This window comes from Panthera leo, chromosome D2 (assembly GCF_018350215.1).
Source record: "Panthera leo isolate Ple1 chromosome D2, P.leo_Ple1_pat1.1, whole genome shotgun sequence".
Taxonomy (NCBI): domain Eukaryota; kingdom Metazoa; phylum Chordata; class Mammalia; order Carnivora; family Felidae; genus Panthera; species Panthera leo.
In genome coordinates, this window is record NC_056689.1 from 33,811,610 (window position 1) to 33,832,371 (window position 20,762).

Here is a 20,762-nt window from a genome sequence, read left to right on the forward strand (position 1 = left end):
CATGTTAGCTGCGGGCTAGGTCTGACAAGATGGCTAAGATCTTAGGGTCTTACCCTCTCAGCCCACCACCAAGACACCATGGCAGGGGTGGGGAATGGGGGTGGGTGGGGGTGGGGTATTATCATAGGGTATCTATCTGGGAGGGATTCCAGCCCAAGGGCCTAGTATTTAATTCAAGCATTGTGCCCAAGGCCCAGCCTTCCCTTTTCCCAGGGTCCAAGCTGATTTTGGGGAAGAGGGAAGGCTTCTAGAGTTGACTTGGGTCTCAAGGAAATGGGTCTCTACTCACGTGTAGGCTTCAAAGTCCCCATTGTTGATGGCCTCAATCAGTTGTTCTGTGATCTTAATGATCTCCTGTTTCCGCACTGCGGGGGGGAAAAATCCAGCAATTTACCTGCACGGGATTGAGGAGCTCCCAAGTGACAGAGAACCCTCCCCAATCCTTCAGAGAATCCCCTGTGATCTCTGTGACAAAGACATCCCTCTTCTCTGTCTTTAACATTAAGGCCCTCTGCAGAAGAGTGAGCCCACTTTTCTCTTCATTCCTTCTCTGTTGTCTGTAGAGCTAATGGCCCCCTCCTCCTGAAGCCCACCCACTGGTTATGGCTCCCTGGCCTTTGTCTCCCCCTCCATCAACAACCAGGATGCAAAAAACACTCTTGTCTTTTACAGTTGAGGAGCCTAGCCATCATGAATACTCTGACCAGACTCTCTACCCCACCCCCAGCACATTCAGCCTAAGAAGCATCTCCTGATATGGCTGTTTCCACCACCCACTTACTTCTCTCACCTGAAGGGGCTCAGTCAGGTCTCAATTACCACCACCACTACACCACCCCAGCCCTCATTCAGTGGTCCAGAACCTAGTCGTGGGCAACAGCCAGCCTGAGAGCAGAACCTAGCCAAGGATGAGGGCTCCACAAGGATGAACAGAGCCCTGGGACAGATGCTTAATTCTCTTTACCCTGCTCATCTCCTCCACAGGGCTTTTCTGGGATAAAGGATCTTGGAACTATAAACACTCTTTTTAAACAGAGCCTCTCACCAGAGAGATGGCTCCATTTACCCTGGACGAGCCTTAGAATAGCTCTAAATCTCGTACCAGCTCTCATGCCAGGATGCGTCCCCCAAGAAAACTGAGACGAGGTTCAGAATGACAGCAGGCAGAACTGGTGCCCAAAGAGCCCCCCACCTCCACCCTATCCAAAGTCAAGGGACTTTTGGTGGCATCCTACACTCACAGGCAGCTCACTGACAGGGAGCACCACTATCAGCAGAGGCCACCAGGGTAAGAGAGGGCTCAGGCTGAGCTCAGGCCAACCCTGACCAGAGCCCCGGGCTGGCCCAGGCCACAAGCCTTTCCTCACAGGAGCGAGAGGCTGCAAGACAAATGCGAGCATTAGAACAGCACAGCCAAGAGGCACAGCTGGGAGAGGGCAGTGCAGCCAAAGATACAGCCAGGTGGTGGCCCCATAGCCACCAGTACTGTCACGGAGGCAGCTCCAGGTGAGTAAGCAGCATCTTAGGGGAACAAACGAGCTGTATCCACTTTCTAGAGGCAAGCAGGTATGTGAACACACACACACACACACACACACACACACACACACACACACACTCATACACACCCCCTCTCCAACCCACCAAACCCATTTGCAGGACCTGACTGGGGCCCTAAGGGTGAAGAGGATTGTGTTTAGAAACTTTAAAAGGACAGATAATAGAAGGAAAAGAAGCAGACAAAGGCATCCCCTACACAGACACAACTTAAAATAAAAATATGAGCTACCATTAATCCAGCAAGGCATCATATCAAGACATTCTACTATCTCATTTATTTTCATAACAGTGCTATCAGGTAGGTGCTATTTTATTCCCATTATACAGATAAAGAAGCTGAGGCTCTGGGAGGTTTAAGCTACTTCACACATTTTGAAGCTGGGATTTAAACTCAGTCTGTCTCACTCCAAGCCTCATGCTCTTAATATGATGTGCTGAGCCTCAGGAAACACCAAATCCCAACACGGTTCTTGGCTTATGGCAATTTCACCATCATCCCCGCTCCCACCACCTTTGACCTGATTTCTGACTCAGCCTTTCTTCCTGGCTCGTTGCTGAGGCAAGGCCCACTGAATATCCCAGTGGCTTTCTATTCCTTCCCACAATGCCATGTTCTTCCACCCACTCTTCTTTATGTCTTTGGGCCCTGGTCCCAGGGGCCCCTGCCTGGTATTAACAGCACCTCCAATCAGCTCCCCCACCCAGCAGAGGCCGAGCTCCCCAAGCTTACTAAGACAGATAGCTGGGCTGGGCTGACAGCTCTGGGGGGTATCCCTGAGGGGCTTCAGGACGAGCCAGGGAGACAGAAGCCAGATTGTGCCTCCCTCACACTTACTGGCTGAGGAGCAGAGAGAAGGCTGGGGCTGCATGCCTGCAGAGGGGGCTGTTCTGTCCCGGGAGCTCCGTCCTTCAGGCACCGAGCTGCCATTCCCAGTGCGGAGCGGGGCAGCTAGCCAGCCAGGGCAGGGCAGGGCAAGGCAGAGCAGCCAAAACAAACAGAACAAGGCAGGTGAGCGAGCAAGCCAGACAGGACCCAAGCCCGTGGCACTGCAGAGCCGGGGCAAGGCAACGCCTCGGGCTGCTGTGGACACTGGACCACATCCCACGCTGCCGCCTCTGCCAGAGAGGCCTCCCAGCTGAGAGCCCCGGGAAGGTGCACAGACTTGGGCTTGTGGCTTACAGAGGAGCCTTCAAACAGACTGTACAAGGACCCCTGCTCCCAGGGAAGATGTTCTAGGGCGCTAGGCTACAAGGTCAAGAGCCCAGCAGTGAAGGAGCCACTGACTCCACCAGCATCACCAGAACTGAATTGCTCTGGCCTTAATGCCAGCAGCCCTAGAGGTACTGTTGTTTATTGCTTTATACATTTATGCTCTCTATTTTTTTTTTCGTTCCCAAAGGTTTATTGCCCCCTTACTGCTCCTGTGTGTGTTCTCTTAGCTCTGTCCTGCAGCATTTCTCCATCTTTTCTGAGAGCCTGGCCTCAGGCCACTTACTGTGGCAAAGGGAACAATTCCAGGAGGCCAAACCAAAGAGCAGGGCAGAGATTCCCAGGGGTCTGGCCTGCCACGCCCTCCCACACCCCGTGGCCCTCCTGGCCAGGCCCAAGCTTAGGGTGGTGGTCCTCACAGGACCACCTGGATATGGCCAAATGTGGTTCTGGCTCCATCATTCATGTCAAGACTTTGTGATGAGAGTGACTGATCCCAACGTGCCCAGGACCGTTCTAGTTTTAAAACTGAAAGTTCCACATTCTGGGAATCACCTCAGTCCTAGGGAAATTGGGACCATTGGTCACCCTACTAATGACTCACTATATTTAAGGGCTACTTCTGCAGGGGCTCAGGATGTCCCTGTACAGCGATGTCACATCATTATCAGCAACAGGAACAGTTCTCTGAGCCCTGGCCCTGGAAAGGCTTAGGAAAACCTCTAGGTTAGCTATTCCAGACCTGGGGTCAAAAAAGAGAAGCCTCTTGCCTAGCCCAGCCAGGCCAGACAGGGACCTCACAACCCACAGAGAGTAGCTTTTATTCCAAGCCCTCTCCTAGAGTCTAAGGAGTCACCATTCTCAGTTCTGGGGACAGACAAGACAGGTGCCCCACTGGAGCCAAGGTACCAGGGACACTGCTAGGGTCCCTTCCCAACCCTGCCAGCACCTACCTTTGAGGTCTTCATCTTCTGTGGTGGTGTTGCAGCTCTCTGTGGAGCCCTGTAGGCCAAAAAGAACATGTTTCTATAACACTCAGGCCCTTGGAAACCAGAGAAACTGAGCAAAACAGAAGCAGAGTATGTGCTCCTACAGGAGGTACAAGGAAGAATCATAGAAAGTTCTATTTTCACCCTTGCCATCTGACTTTTATAACACCCTGGGTTCCCAGATCCCCTCCCAAGTCTTCCCCAACTCAGTAAATGACAATATCTATCTTGTTGTTAAAACCTACAGTCACCTTCTAGGTTTGATTCTAGGTTGAATCTTTGCTTTCTATTTTTTTAAAATGTTTATTCATTTATTTTGAGAGAGAGAGAGAGAGAGAGAGAGAGAACGCACAAGTAGAGAGGGGTGGTGAGAGAGGAGAGAGAGAATCCCAAGCAGGCTCTGAGCTGTCAGCACAGGGCCCGATGCGGGGCTCGAACTCACAACCCCTGAGATTGTGACCTGAGCTGAAATCAAGTAGGAAGCTTAACCAACTGAGCCACCCAGGCACCCCTCTTTCTCTTATATCTTAATTATCCAATCTAAATTCAAATCTCTTAGTTCTACCTCCAAAGTAAGTCCTGTCTCTTAACTCTTCATTTTTTTTTAAAAAAGATTTTATGTTTAAGTAACTCTACACCCAATATGGGACTCGAACTCACTACCCCAAGATCAAGAGTCACATGCTCCACCAACTGAGCCAGCCAGCCTGGCACCTCTACCCCTTCTCTTTAAATGCACAGCTACTATTTGATTCCAAGTTACCAACATCTGGGACCTGAACTACAATAGCTTCCTGGGCCCCCTGCATCCATACTTGCCTACCTCCCTAAAGCTCTTGCCCATAACACAGCCAGAGGGGCTTTTCAAAGTGTAAATTACACTATATGACTCTCCTGCTAAGAACCTCCAATAGCTTCTCCTGACTGCTGGAATAAAATGCAAACTACTATGAAGTCCTACGAAGCAGGCCTGCCTGCTTCTCCAACATCATCACCCTGCCCCCCTTCCCCCTGCCCCTGCCACTCCCTTCCCTCTTCCCTGTGCCACCCGCATCCTCCCCCACCCCCACCCCTTCCCCCCCTCCCCCCCATGCCACTCTCCCCTGGCTCCATGCTCTAGGCTCTGCTTCATTTCCTCTGTTCTGTATACATGCTAAGCTCCTACACTTGCAGCCTGCCTGTCTAGGGCATTCTGCTCCAGTCAGCCCAGCTGTCTCCTTCCTATTGTTTAGTTTTTAGCTCAAAAATCACCTCTTGAGGGAAGTTCTTCCCTGACCACTTAATTAAAGGCCTTGTTCACCCCCCTTTTTTTACTTTGTATCATTTTCTTCATAGCATTTACCACTACTGGATTTTATCTTACTTATTTGGTTTTTGGTTTATTATCTGCCTCCCCCACACCTGTGGAGAGAGATTTTTATCTTGTCATGAGTAGTGAAAATAAGACAAAGTTACTGAGGGCATAGAGGGGGAGGCAATGGAGGATGTTCTAAGGGTCTGGTTATACTCTAGTCTGTTTTTCTAGCTAATTGCTGCCATTTAAGCCTCACAAGTCATGGAGTAAGATTTAATTATTATTATCCTCAATTTACAGAGAAGCAAATTGAAGTGCAGAGCACCAGAGTGACAGTGGCCCCAGATTCAAACCCAGGCCTGCCTGACTATAGAGCCTGAAGTATACTGCTGTCCAGGAAACAAACAGATGCACGGTATTCCCAGCCTGGACTCCACACATACTGTGGCCTCGAGGTGTGGCCTGTCATCTGCCATCTGCAGGACCCATAGACCCTGTGATCCAGCCCACCTGTTTCCTGCTGATCCATAAAGCAGGAGACCAGCTCAGGAGCCACTCACCTTGATCCCATCTGTAGCATTGTGCACCACGGTGGTTTGTGGCTCCTGTGAGAGAAGATGAAAATTACCCTCTTGACCTCAGGACAGACCTACAGCTTTTCCCTGAGGGACCCTACCCTTATCCCATCACAGACCCTATGATGACCACTGAGGCCTGCCCACCAGCCATTCCCACAAGACAAAATATCCTGGCTCAACTGGGTCCCAGACAGCTGGGAAACCCCAGATTTAGGGGACAGCACTGGCTGAGAAAGAAGGAGAGGCCTGGCACTTAACAAAAGCAGGTACCAGGGAAGCTGAGAGGTCAAGGGCCTCTGTCCCTGATTCCTTGATTCCTGCTAGATCTGAGTGTTCTTTCCCACGGGACAGGTACACTGGAGGAGCTGTGGGGCTGAGGGTCCAGGCCAGGCGCTGCCAACAGCATTCATCAAGGAGTATGTAGGAGGAAGGGACACAGGGAGAGTAGACTAGTCTCCCAGAAAGACCCAGGATGGCCCCTCAGCAAGCTGAGCCCAGAGAGCTGCTTGCTTTACCACCTTTCCCCAGAGTTCCTGTCCCTGTTGTGCCATAAGGCAGCACGAGGGTCCGGGTCTGCAGGCACAATTATCCCTCCTTCTCTCCCAGTCACCCCCCATGCTAACTCTCTAGTTAGCCACCACTAGCAGAAGGTGCTCTGGGAGCACACAGTGCCCCCAGCATGGGGCTCTCCAGGAACTCAGAGACCTCAGCACCATCCAGAGGTAAGGGACCCCAGCCCTCCTTCTTGTTCAAGGCTTTGCAAAGGAGAAGCCGAGGCAGATTTTACAAGGAGCCTCTAAGAACCGAAGTGCAGGTCCGAAGAAAGCTCCTACCCTCTTCTTTTATAAGCCACTCACCTTCCCGGCTCCCACAGCAGACCCATGGGGGCCCAGCCTGGGGCTGAGAGGTTTAGCTGAGAGCCCTGACCACTCTTCCCCCCCCAAAAGCGAAAGGAGCAGGAGCAGCAGTTGTGCAGTGCAGGAAGGAGCATGGCCACATGGGACAATGAGGGGAAGGGGCCCACAGGGCAGTACACAAAGCAGCCTGCTCTATAGGGACTAGAAGGAAAGGGCCAAGGAGGCCTGGGAGGGAGGGCAAGAAGAGGAAGGGAGAAGGAGCGGGAGGCAGCCAGGGGCAGGGGCGGAGAAGCCGTAGTCAGGAGGTACCATGGCCGTCTGCAAGGGCGCGGGCTCTTGGGCTGGGCTTACGAGACTGTTTTTGTTGTTGCTCTGTGGCTGAGACAAGAAAACAGATGGTTTAGTTCCTCTAGAGTTACCAAAGCTGCTCAGGTTCGACTCCCAGACCTCCCTTGCCCCCCGGCCTGGCCCGGAGGAGCTAGGCCTGAGGTGGCCTCCATAATACTATGTGGATGGGAGCAATGGTCGGAGAGATGATCAATCCGAGGAGGGGAGTATTGGGAGAGGCCCAGAGACCTAGCTCTGGAAGCATCCTTAAGGTGGGATTAGCCCAGAGGCTTGTTTTAAAGCATCTCTCCAGAAATCTCTGCTTATGTCAGATGCCACGTCACTGCACAATCATACTTCGCTCAAAGAAATTCAGGATCTTCTTATTTTACAGGGAAAAAGAAGGGTGGTTTATAAGAGAGCAGAACAAAATTCAGAAACTCTGGGTCCCCTATCTGTGGGCAGTCTCCTGCTGCCCTTTCAACCTGCCACCTGCATTTCCTTTCCCTTAAAACATCAGCTCGGAGCCTGATCTGAAAAGAGGAGGAACATGAAAAGAAAAAAAAAAAAACCTCGCCTAGAAGATGGTGGCGAGATTTCCTCGCCTAGAGGAAAGGGGGGGAATGTGACTTTGGATACAGAATGCACCCACTGCCCCCAGGGAGCAGAGACAAGGCTATGCAGTTGGCACAGATATATTTTCTTCCTGATAAATCTTGGATTTGCTCAACTGGGAGTGAGAGCAGAACTCCAAGGCAGGGCAGGTGAATCCAGGGTGGGTGGCTGTGGCTATGGTCCCAGAACCCAGCCCCCGGGAGAGTAGGCTGCCTAGCGGGCCAACATTCCTAACAGCAGCAGACCACTGGGATATCTCCTTGCCTTTTGAAATGTTATACTGAATGGCACAGCAAGGAAGGTGGGGGAGGATGGTGAGGAAGGAAGGAGGCTGATCTCCGGGGTGGGGGAGCCATATCTATAAGAGGCTCTTTTGCCTCTTACAATCCCCTCTGCTTCTTATGATACCCTCACCAATGTACTCAGTATCACTGGGAGTCCCAGTGGAGCCAGTGGCCACCAAAGAGCAGCCTGATGCCTGCATGTTCTTCAAAAGACAGAGAGACAAACATGTAGCTACCATCTCTGTGCAGGGCACAAATGAGGACACATTGGCAGTTAGGATGTGCTTCTTCCTTCCTAGGACACACACAGAAAGCTAGCAAGACTGTCCTACTTCTTCTTGACTGGAGGCTTCTTTTATGGCTCCTTAGACCAGACCTGAAGGCATCCAACCCTAGCTTGCTGTCAATGGCTGACATGTCCCCAAACCCAGTGCTAGGCATGGAACCTTAAGCCAGGTACCAAGTACTACCAGACTCCACTGAACTCTGCAGGCTGGAAGAGAGGGGTCCCAGGAATAGTCAGGACGTGGGTCTAAACTCACATAAACTCTGCTCTCTTCTATTCCCCACCCCCCTAGCTCAGCTACTAAGTCTGACCTGTTTGGGACTCATTGGATAAGGCTGCCCTCCCTGCAAAGCCTAGCTGAGACAGAGATCTTGGCAGGGAGCAAGAACTCCAGGGTGCCCTTAAGCCTGCCATATCTGCAGAAGGCTGAGATGTCACCCAGGTGGACCGACCTCTGGCTTTAATGGATGGTTTCATAACAATTCAGGCTGCTGTGCTCCCTCCCCTTGGTGGTCTGTGTCCCATGAGAAAGAAAGGTACGCTCTCTGGATTCTTTCAGCTGCTCCTCCTGAGGGGTGGGTGGGGAAGGATGAAATGTTGGGCACAGCCTGTTAATGGGCACTTGCATAGGGGAAAAGGCCGAGAGTAAGGCTCAGGGCTGTGAGCCTACAACCAGGTCCTCTGCCCACCACACAGATGCCCACCAGCTGCCAGTCTGTAGCAGGAGGCCCCAGTGAGCAGGGCCTCTCCTCCTGAGCAATAGCGAGTGAGGGTCTCTCCCTGTGACTGCCACCTGGCTCCGAGTCCCTCCTAGCTTCACTTCCTGCCCTGGGCTGCTGGAGGCAGTCCAAGCTCTGCAGCAGGGGGTGCCATACCATACATTCCGATGCCCGTTTTTTAGGTCACCGGGAAACCTTGGGCAATGGCCCCTGCTTGGCAGGACAGGCCACACTTGCCCACACAGCACAGACATGCAGTGAGGATGAGTGAAGCACACGCACATGGCAGAATGGGTTTGCGTGGCTGGCAGGCGGGCACGCAGGCAGCATGGAGGAGGCAGATGGGTGGGCAGGCAAGGCTCACCATTAGGTGCACGCTGGAACTCGACTTCCTTTTCTGGACACACCACAGCGAAAGGGAAAGAGAAGGGGAAAGAGGAGGTAAGAAGAGAAGCACAGAGACGCCGCAGGTTAGTGCAGCAGCGCGGGCTCTGCCTCAGGAGGAAAGAGTGGAAGAAGGAGACCTGGAGCCCAGCACCAGAAGGATTAAAACAGCACCTAGACCACCAGGCACACAAATCCCTCCAGACCCTGGGAGAAGACCTCCTTTGCTGTCAGGTTCACAAACACAGATTTAGTATATTCTAAAATGTCTCAGCATTGCTCAAAGCTTTGTGAAGAGATTAACTCACAAGTTTATGAAGGTAACATTTTGCTGCAAATTGATAGGTTTGGGCTTACAAGGCTGGCTCTCCTATAAGGTTATTTATTTTCTCTCATTACTAGGTCTGCCCAAAATTTGGGCAAGCAGCTACCAGGTAAATAGCAAAAGCCACTCGGGGCCATCCTCAGCTTTAGAGACATTATACTTCTGAACCTAGTTTTTTTGTTTGTTTGTTTGTTTTTTGCCGCACCCCTATACTGCTTTTCAGATAAAAATGTTGAGCTTCTGAAAATCATCTGGTAAACAGTGAATTGGTAGCATCCCTTTCTTTGTCAGTGTGGCCATGCTCATTTATAAGACTACAGTATCTCACTGCATTTTGGAATTAGTGGGAAATGGGAAAATAGGAGTGCTGGTGATTAAAAGTGCGGTGATGACAAAGACATCAAGATGTGAACCAGGGGGAATGTTGAAAGCAGTGATTCTTTAGCCCTCAGCCAGATGCTCATGGACTTTATGCTCAGATGTGAAACAAGAGCATAAACATAAAGACCACATGGAACACTGAAAGTACATCTCAGAAGGCTGTGTCTAAAAGGTGAAAGCACTTTATAATTAGCTTGCTGGGAGACAGAAGTACCCTTGGAACATGTCCTATCTGTTGTCTGACTACTATTCTAGGCACAGTGAACATGTCAGATAAATGCTCCTTTCCTCAAAAGCCTGCATTCTACTTTAGAAGACATCTTCAGGACGGTATTAAATTGAAAAGAAAGGGACTACAAGTATTGAAAAGAATTGAAAATTACATCTAAAGGAAAAGAAAGCCTAAATATAATTGGGCTGCTTCTGTTTCTTTTTTAAATTTATTTTAAATTAAAAAATTTTTTTTAAGTTTTATTTATTTATTTTTGAGAGAGAGACAGAGTGAGTGAGTGGGGGAGGGGCAGAGGGAAAGGGAGAGAGAGAATCCCAAGCAGGCTCTGTGCTGTCAGCACGGAGCCTGACGCAGGCCTCGAACTCACACACCGTGAGATCATGACCTGAGCCGAAACCAAGAGTTGGACTGTTAACTGACTGAGCCACCCAGGGGCCCCTCTTCTTCTTTTTTTAAAAAAATCATCTCTGTGCCCAATGTGGGGCTAAACTCACGATCCTGAGATCAAGAGTTGCATGCTCTACTGACTGAGCCAGTCAGAAACCCCTAATTGGACTTCTTTTGCATTAGTCTTTCATTTATGCCCCAAAATGAGATTTTACTTCCAAAATTATTCCTCAAAAAGAGGAAGGTGCGCTACATCCATACTTATCCTTTTATCCAACTAGAGTGTTTACAATGTGAGGGAAGGTCCATCTTTTTAATCTCCTCTGCGCCTAGCAAAATGCCTTAAAGTTAGCATATGATCAACAAACTTTTGCTGAGTTGAACTGGGTTTGTGGACACTGGTTTCTCCCCAGGCTAAAGCAGAGCACAGGTTTCTAACTTGCCCAGAATCACTGGAGTGAAAACTGCAGGAACACTGACCAGGCCTAATCTTGGTTCTTGTGATTTTCAGGAACATGCTGTCAAGCTTTCACCTGGACTTCACCTTAGGTAGAGCACTTTCTATTGTCTGCTTCACCTAATGGGGAGTAAGTTCTCAATTCCAGCTGCCTCTCTTTTTCCTAAACTGTCCTGCAGGAAAACCTAAGATAATCCTCTTCTACCCAAGGGCTAGTTTCTACTGGGTTAGTAGACTTCTTTCAGTTCCTCTCTCCATCCTTTCAGGGCTTTGCCCTCAACCATGTATAGTTGAGCTCCTCTCAACCAGCACACTGCAGCACTGTTTCTTTTTTTTTTTTTTTTTAATTTTTTTTTTCAACGTTTTTTATTTATTTTTGGGACAGAGAGAGACAGAGCATGAACGGGGGAGGGGCAGAGAGAGAGGGAGACACAGAATCGGAAACAGGCTCCAGGCTCCGAGCCATCAGCCCAGAGCCTGACGCGGGGCTCGAACTCACAGACCGCGAGATCGTGACCTGGCTGAAGTCGGACGCTTAACCGACTGCGCCACCCAGGCGCCCCTGCAGCACTGTTTCAATACCAGATCATTTTTAAAGAATCACATCTCACTTTTATTTAAAAATTAAATATTTATTTAAAATTTGAAATCAGAAAAGGGTTCAAACCTACTTTCCATACTTAAACAAATATTCAAATAGTACTTAAGGAAATGGCTATATCCCTTGTTTTTTTCTTTTCTTCCTTTATTTTTTTAAAAACTGGATGGCCATTCTGGCCTTGGGGCTAGTCCTCAACTAGAGGCCTCTCAGGATCTGAGAGTTTGTGCCCTCCCCCACCCCAGAGTCTTGTCCTCACAAGTGGCTGTCATTCTTCTACAGACCCTGGGTCCCTATACCACTATTAAATAAGTCTAACCAGAACCTGGGGTCCCTAAATTCAAGAAGAGTCGATGCTCAAACCAATGCTAATAGCTCAGCATCTTGTGAAAACTTCTGGACAGTGAGAAACAAACCTCTCTACAGATCTTAAACACCAGGAATTGGGAAGGGGAAGCTGGGAAAGAAAGGTGGGTCTATAAGAGCCCAGGATGCTCACAGGTCAGCATCTTTTGAGCAACTTCATAGGCCTCCCTCATATACACATGTGGTGACCTTGACCTTCAATAGAGTCCAGAAAAGTTGAACCCCGCATATCTTGTGTTGCCCTCCCCTCTGCCTTTGCCAGTACTTCCATCCAGCCACGCCATTCATTGTTATATACACGTTCCTGATTCTAAAAGGTCTGTAGCCACATTATAAGCAACTTGGAAAACAAAGAAGGAAAAAAACCCACCTAATCCTATTTGTCTTGCTAGTCTTTTTTCTTACACAATTAAAAAAAACATCATTATAAGCTACATACAAGTTGATGCCTTACTTTTTGAAACAAACAGTATTTTGATTTTTACTCTGATTATCAAAGTAATGCACGGTCTAGGTAAAACAGGTAGAAAACACAGAAAAATATATAAAATAAAAGTTTCCCAAATTCCCATCATCCAGTAAAGTTACTATTAATACTTCATGGGGTTTCTTCCAGTTCTTTTTCTATCCACATGATATATACCAAATATAATAAAAAACATATCACTTTTTCAAACAAAATTTAGATGATAGTGTATGAATTGCTTTATATCCCACTTTTTTTCACTTAATATAAAACATTATATAGTCATGAAAATTAATAACTTTGTAAAGTCTAGTAAATGGATTTCTTGTAATTATTTGGTCATTATCTTATTGACTTTTGAAATTGTCTCCAATTTTTTCAATTACAAATGTCATGTTGAACACCCTTCCACTTTCAGTTTTTTTATTTTGAATTATTTTTTTTTCTAAAGTTTATTTATTTTTTTTAGTCATCTCTCCACCCAGCATGGGGCTCAAACTCACAACCCTGAGATCAAGAGTCATACGCTCTACTGCTCAACCAACTGAGCCAGCCAGGTGCTCCTTGAATTCTTTCTTTAGGACAAATTCCCAGAAGTAAAATTAAAGGGTAAAAACAGCAGGAACATTTTTATGGCTTTTGACATGCAGACTGTTTCAGAAAGGGCCACTGTTATTTATGCTACTATCACAAACTTAAGAGTCAAAAAATGGCACCTCATTTCAACCTGCATTTCTTTGTTACTAGCAAGGCTAAACATCCACATTTATTAACCAGTTCTACCTCCTCTTTATGGGGTTGTCAGTGCATCTTCTCTGACCACTTATTTACTGGATTTTAGGGGGGATTCTTATTTGTTAGAGAAAGCTTTTTTGTATAAAAATAATATTAACCCTTCCCATCATACCTGCTGTGAATATTTTCCTCAACTTGTTGCTGGCCATTTAATTTTGGATGATTATTCCCTTCTTAAACATTTGCATCTTTGCCTCTGATCCAGCTACTATATTCAAAGTCTTCTCTCAAGCACAAAACTCATGTACTGAGCACATAGCAGGATCAGGCACTGGGTTCCCCACATACGTTCTCATTTAAAGCAATTTATTTAACGATTTTTTTTTTTTTTTGCCTAGCCCTCCTCCTTCTCAGTGCTCTGTAAGGTCAGACATTGTTGTACATATCTGTTCTTCTCCCACCTCTTCTGTGTTTTCTGTTTCCTTTGATGATTCCTCTTCTTCCAGCCTCTCAATGACAGATAGCCCTGAAAATATGCATTTACTGAACTTTTAAACCTTCATGCGCTTTAGATTCATATGGGAGAAGGGGAGTATTATTAAATTCAGATTCCACCTCCCACCCAAAGCTTCCTGAATCTGAATTCCAGGGTGGATCCTGGAATCTATATCTTTTTAATTAGCTCCTTAAGCTAATATTACAAGGCTATGCCTAACACTCATCCTTGGAGGCAGCCATCTAGAAAGTTCCATCAGAAACCTGTCCTTCAATGTCTCCTTTATCCATCTTTTCACTATCACCTCGGCTGTTACTGCTTTATTACAGGTCCTACGTCATGCAATCACTTTTTCCTTCAGGCTTTCAGAGCTACTGAAGTTCCCAGAATCACCATACTGTTTCAAACCTATACATCTTGTGCTATTTCCTCTGCCTGGAATATCCCCCCCATCTCCTGCCCACTTCAACCTAGCAAGATCAAAGGAGTTCTTCAAACTCAGGTCATGGGCCATCTCCTTCAGGAAGATTTCCTGTTTTGGCTCAGATGCTGGCCTCTGCTCCCCCAGAACCTGCCCTATATACACCTCCCTCATAGACCTTACCAGACTATGGGCACTGCTGGTTTCTCTGTCTCTCTCCAACTCTGAACACCTTACAGGGTGGACTATGGTGTTATCTTCCCAGTTCCTGAAGCACGGAATTTGGCTGAATGAGTGAACTCCTGTGATTCACTCATATGAGCCCTATCTGCAGGTCCAGTACTGACCTCTTCCCTGGGCTACCCCAGGTACTTCCCAGCACCTTAAAAGTCCTCTCCACCCAGATCTTCACCTGTCTCTCAATCTCAGTGTGGTCAAAATAAAACTCTGGCCATCAAAATGGGCATTCCTTCACAATTACTCCCATTTTTAGCAGAGTTACTACCAATTCTTCCAATCTTCAAGGAACTGTGACATTATCTTTGATGGGTCCTTTTTAACATATTCAGTGTCAACTTCCTTTGAAGTTGGGGCAGCCAACCTCTAATCACAGCCTCCCATTCTTGGATACAGCTGGACCAATTATCTACAGGCACTGCCTATTCTTAATATTTGTTTATTTTTGAGAGAGAAACAGAGTGTGAGTGGGGGAGGGGCAGAGAGAGAGGGAGACACAGAGTCCGAAGCAAGCTCCAGGCTCTGAGCTGTCAGCACAGAGCCCGATTCAGGTGTCGAACTTGTGAACGGCAAGATCATGACCTGAGCCAAAGTCAAATGCTTTACCAACTAAGCCGCCCCGGTGCCCCTAGGCAGTGCCTATTCTGATTAGTTGGTGCCTGTGCTCTTCTGGTAGTTAAGTATTTTCAATATTAGCTCTTTCTATTTCTAATCACCTTTTCTTCACTCTATGCCCAGATCATTCTAATTGATACCTCTGTGTCTAGTTCCCACCCTCTTCTATTCATCCTTATACCCTTAGCCAAATCTTTTGAAAGCATAGCTCTTGCTGTAGCTTCCCTGCTCAGTGGCCTATATTTCCTGTGGTCTGACACACAAACCTCTAATCCCTCTGCCCAACCAGACCAGTCCAGCTGTATTTTAGATATCCTTCTACCACAAACCCCATGTTCCAGTTGAGCAGAGAACATCAATATGCATGACAGAACCCATACAATTACTTTGTTGTTTTTAAGTTATAGAAGGAATGCCTTTTCATTTTAAGGAAAAATACATGTGTACAAACTAAAAAATGAAAGATATGTCTTTCCACTCTGTCCTCACCACCAATCCCATTCACTAGAGGCAATCAGTGACTGGGTTCCAGTCTTCCTACATCCTTTAAGCTTTCTCCAATAAGCTTTTGCCCAGAAGCTTCTTGGACTGAACCATGCAATGCAGGGTCCAGAATCAATACCATTCAGTGCCTAGCTGATTTCAGGTATGTCCATTTTCCTATTCTATTAACTTTGCGACTTCTCAAAGCTAGATGAAAACTACATCACCCCTTCTATCTCTTGTGTGCCCCTAGAATGGAGTACAGCACTGGGCCTCTGATAGGTCCTTATTAAATACTTTGCAAAGAACAATTGATTCTAGCTTCTTTCCCAGATAGAAATATGCAAACTTTCTCTCCAACTAAACCTTCCACCTTTTCCTAACTTGGCTCCACCCATCCAGTTCATGTCCCTATAACTGGGGGACTGCTGGTCACCCCCAACTCTATGTCAGCAGGTGTGTGTGGAGCCCAAGATCCCCTCCTCGGGGCAGAAGTACACAGAAGCAGGCATGCAGAGAATGAAAAAGAAGAAGGGGAGGGGGAGGGAAACGGGGCACACATATATATCTCAGCGGGGACATAAGATCCAGGGGAAAGGCCCAATTTAAACTTTTGTTGGAATTTAAGTTTGGATAATTTCATAGTTTGAAATACCCTATGGTGTAAATTGGTAGGCTTCAGGATAGTATGAACTCCTGCCCCAGCCCCAGGACCTGTTCTGCCCCCAAACATTTACAGAACACTCTGGGACCTGTGAAGACCTCTAGCCACCTCTCTTCCACCTTTCCCAAGCAGCCACTCCCACTAGGGCTTTCTGCTGGTCCCTGTGGCCCCCTGTTCTTTTGCCACAATCCCGTAGGGAAAGCTCCCTAAATGGGAACAAGCTGTGATACACCATGTCCTTCATCTGTTTTCTGAGGAGGCTATGCCTCAAGAGAGTACAAGACACTTTCACTTAGCGGTATTTGAGCTGGGTTCTGGAAGTGCTTTGGAGATAAGGACAAAAAACTAAAAGGATAGTGGCTTCCAGTTCCAAGCCCTGGTACCCTGAGTTAACCAGGCAAACTTTGCTTTCATTTGTTAAAAAGGATCTGCACTCTAAAAAGAAAAAGAAAATGAGAAGACTGACCCAAATGACCTAAAAAAAAACCCTGAGAGTCAAGCCATGGAGATGAGGCATGTGTCTGTAGTCAGGTTCAGGATTCAGCTTTAGTAAACTATAATTTAGATCACTTCCTCTGAGTCTTCATGATCAAACTAGGGTCAAAAGAAACACATCTTCCTCCTGCCCTCTCAGGCCAATGGAACCTGCTGTTCTGAGCACAAAGGTTTCCGGTTTTAAAGCAGAAAAGCAAGGATAGGAGGGTTTCTGGGAAAGGAGGAACAAAGTGCCAAGAACCCCCCATAGAGACATTGGGAGAGAGACCAGTCTCAGGCCAGAGAGGTGGAGACACCTACCTTGACACCACCGTCCGACTTCTTGTTCAGTAGGCTTTTGGCAGCTGTGAAAACAAAAAGGAAAATCAAGTCTCCTGCATTGTACTCTCTCCCTAACCTGAAGTCTGGCAGCCGGATCCGCAAGAGTCCGCTGTGTCTGACAAGGGGGCCAGGAGTCTCCTGAAGCCCCTGGAAAAGGGCCCTCCTGGTAGCCTCAAAGCAAGAAGGGCATCTCAAGCTGCGTCAGACCCTCAGGGTGGCACCCTGGGATCTCTTCTGCCACGGAAGTGGGCTCAGCAGAAACAGGGACACACTGCACTTAGGAGGAGAAACCACATTCAATACTGGAGCTGCCTGGGGTACTAGGAACTCTGCCTTCAACAACTTCACCCAGGTCTGGAAGCAGAGTGCCAGGGTGAAAGGTGAGGGCTCCGTCCCTAGATGCCATGAAATTCCTCAGAACGGCCAAGCTGGAAGGATGCAAGACATCTCCTGAGAGCTCTTAAGAAACAAGAGTGTCACAGTTCACAAAGGAGACCAGACGTGAGGACAGACAGACACAGACACAGAGACCAGGACCACCTACAGGAGGGTTTTGCCAGGGGGTTGAAGCCTTGACTGGGCAGGTCCTTACCAGGCTTACTGGGTCCTATCTGCCCCTCTTTCCTCAGTCTACTCTCTGGACCCACTGAGCAGGAAGGAGTGGGCAGAATAATGAGGTATTAAACAGATTCTAGCCAGGCACAGGATGAGGCTCAAGGCTGATGAGCTTCGTGTAGGAAGGCTGGTGATGCCTGCTGGTCACCAAGGCCACAGGAAGGTAGCAGACAGTGGATGGCAGAGTCTGGGAGGCACAGGGGGATGGAATCAGCTGTCTGATCCACCATGACAACTGGCTCTCCCGGTTGCTACCTGTATGACCTTGAGTGAGTTAACCTCCCTGAACTTCAGTTTCTTCATCTATAAAATGGGATAAAATAGGGCCTAGGTCACAGGACAGTGGTGAGGATCTAATGGGACCATGCATGAAAAGCACTAAGCAGAGTCCTTGACACATAGCAAGTACTCACTAAGTGTAAACCATTGTCACTGTTACTGCTGCCATTCTTCCCTTCAGGTGGCCATTCCTACCCTAGTTGGGTCCCATCTAAGACTAGGGATCTCTCCATCACAAGAATTCTGACGTCCCAGAAGTGGCCTATGGTCCTATCTCCATGCTGGGGCGACTTAAAATTTATTTATTTTTCATGTGTTTACTACTATGCCCGACCACCTACTGTGTTAAGTGCTTTATATACACCAGAGTTTTCAACCCTGGCTGCCCATTAGAATCACTTGGGGAGCTTAAAAAAATCATTATGCCTATCCCCTGCCTAGGATTCTGATTTTATTTGTCTGGGGTGGGGGGTGTAGGCATCAGGGTGTTTTACAAGCTGTCCTATATAGGCAGGGTTGAAAGCCTTCGACATACATGATCGGAATCATCGCCACGTGATTTATTATCCCCACCGGAGAAATGAGGAAACTAAGGCTGGGAGGGCTGACATGACTTGTTCAGGATGTGGCAGGGCTATCATCCAAAACCAGGGATGGCTCTCTCTACGGCTTCTGCACTCTACAGCCTTTCAGACCTGGAGGCCTGCAAATGCCAGACTTCACAATTTTGAGAGGCATGGCTTCCTCTGTGGGGTCTGCCAACAGTGCTGACAAAGCCTAGTTCTAGCATTGGGCAGCTCCAGCCATGCCCAGGACTATCTCTGGGGGCTCCCGCTGGCCTTCGCCCTCAGGCAGGCCAGGCTCTCAGCCGTCTGGAGGAAAGCCTCCTGCTGCCCAGCTCCACGTCCCCAGGCTATTGCCTCCTGAGAGTTGGCAAGCGCCCAGCATGCACGGCTGGTTAGGGGGCTCTGTGACACCAATGCGCTCGCAGATGCCAAGTTAGGTGGTCCGTCCGGCATGCCCATCTCAGCCCGCAAGCATGGGACTCGCCTCCCTGGTGAGTGGGCCTGGCATGCTGGCCCTCCTGGTGGGGTGGCAGGGAGCCGAGGCAGGCGGTCGGGGGACTCATGCCACGTACCTTGCCCGGCCAGGCCGGCGGCGCTCGCGGCAGGCGAGGCGGGGGCGGAGCTCTGCCTGCCAACTGAGGGGATACAATCTCTCAGTGCACAGAGCTGCCGCAAAGCCACAGGGGCCAGTCAGCAGCGAGCATGCCCCAGCACGAGGCGCGGGAACCGCTGGCCGCCCACGCACAGCAAGGCCCAGGCGGCGTGGCCAAGCCAGCCGAGCTGGGGGAGCGAAGGCGCCAGGGGCAGGCTGATGAGCAGGTGCAGCCAGCCCTGCAGCAGTCTGGGGATCTGAGAGGACTGGGTTCGGTCAGGGTGTGGGGATTACCACAGCTCCAGCACCTGTCCCATAAGCACCTCAGGCGAGGGTCTAAAGCCTGAATCGGTGAGAGATGGTGTCCTTTCTGAGGCAGCCGGGCCCTCGCTTGAGGCTGTTGAGGAAACTGAGCCTCACCTTCAGACCTTCCCTCCTTAGGGGACTTACATGAGGATATTATCAGAGAGCCCTTTTCCTCTGGCCATATTCCAAACAGGAGGGACACTGGCACTCGGGGCCAGGGGTGGGTGCATGGCCCTTGTGCAGCTCGGTTCACTGATGGGCCCTAGCTGCCTATCCCTCTCTTATTCCTCTAGCTCCTTAGAGACACAGGTTGCTTGCCCTCTTCAAGGGAGGTAGCCAGCTTTTCTCAGCCTGTATTTCAGTATTCTGAGGGTGAAGATGCCCAAGAAATGAGCCTCAAGAAAGAAAACAAAGGCTGCTGAAGCAATACATTCTAGAAGCCCTGATTCCACTATTAGCTAACCTGCTAGAGTCTAGGGCTAAGCTGCACCCTCTATTTGGGGTAAATTCAGAAAATGGCCTAGTTCATGCCCAAAAAAACACACAGGTGCCCTTCCTTCTTGATTATACCTGGTGACACCATTTTCTGCAGCAGCTTTTAGAGACAGGCTCTATCCCCAGATGTCCCAGAGTCATACTAGAGTGCTTGCAGCACTTTTTTGGGTCTCCTCTGACCCAGGGCAAAGTGAGCTCAAAGGCTGACAAGGTCTGGGCAGCAAGGACAGGAGGCTCTTTAGGGATGAGTGAAAGTGCTCTGTCCTAACAGAGAGACCAATTTCCTGAAACCAGGATACCAATTTTCTGAAATGGGACGGGGGAGGGAGGTTGATGTGGAGGCCTTGGGACAGGGCACATGCTACTGATTTCCTGGTCTAGAAGAAACGCAGTGGCCTGTCTTCACATTTCTTCTACTCGGAGAGACAACAGATCACCATTCTAGGTCAGCACAGAAATGCCCTTGACCGTCCTCCAGAAAGCTCTCACACTGAGAAAGTAGAAGCTTCAAGTAATTGGAAGACAAGAAGCCTGATGTGGAACTACAGGTCCATCTCTGTTGGAGGCAGCCAAGCTGTGCTGTCCTGCTCTCATTTGTGAGAGTTGAATCCAGAACCAAAGTCTTCCCTTTATGGATATCTACATAAGAATGAGTCCCAAACCAGCAACACAGGGGATGGGCCTGAGGTGGGACACTTCCCTGGTTCACTTTCCAGTCCTGACCCCCCCAGGGCCCTATGGCTCTCACTTGGATAGAGCTCATGAAGACCCAGGACTTCCCACCTGCAGTATCCTCAGACTCAGGGCCCTTAGGTTATCCTGAATCAGCACAGACAAGCCCCTCCTGATCAAGGGGGCAACCCTGGCCCAGAGTGGCTGTCTACAGGAGTGCTGCCACACAACTCTGTCTCCACGTCAGCACAGGAAAGCAAGGGAAGGAATCTTGCTATGAGAACAAGAGAAAGGGTCTTCAGCCAAAACAGTGGGGCTGGGGGTTGCGAGGCTGTGGAGGCCGGAGGGGAAAAGGCAAGCTGGGAAGAGACCTTCTTTCTTCAGTTAAGTTCTGACATTAACCTTTTCCTCACAGAAAGCCACTGGGCTTCCCCACTGAGGGCAAACAATGATGG

The 20,762-nt window shown here is 48.8% G+C and overlaps 1 protein-coding gene across 8 annotated transcripts in view; it reads right to left on the reverse strand.

The window, feature by feature from the left end:
• CAMK2G (calcium/calmodulin dependent protein kinase II gamma) overlaps nucleotides 1-20,762 on the reverse strand; it is a 56,227-nt gene that overhangs the window by 4,425 nt on the left and 31,040 nt on the right. For 3 of the 8 annotated variants that reach the window (XM_042908113.1, XM_042908116.1, XM_042908115.1), the window contains 6 exons: nucleotides 16,762-16,805; nucleotides 6,798-6,866; nucleotides 5,614-5,658; nucleotides 3,724-3,772; nucleotides 2,396-2,509; nucleotides 290-365 (listed from right to left, as the gene is read on the reverse strand). In XM_042908113.1, the coding sequence (XP_042764047.1) occupies nucleotides 290-365; nucleotides 2,396-2,509; nucleotides 3,724-3,772; nucleotides 5,614-5,658; nucleotides 6,798-6,866; nucleotides 16,762-16,805 (397 nt within the window). Of the gene's footprint in view, nucleotides 1-289; nucleotides 366-2,395; nucleotides 2,510-3,723; nucleotides 3,773-5,613; nucleotides 5,659-6,797; nucleotides 6,867-16,761; nucleotides 16,806-20,762 lie in introns of those variants that run through there. The other 5 variants (XM_042908117.1, XM_042908112.1, XM_042908118.1 and 2 more) reach the window with 4 other exon arrangements.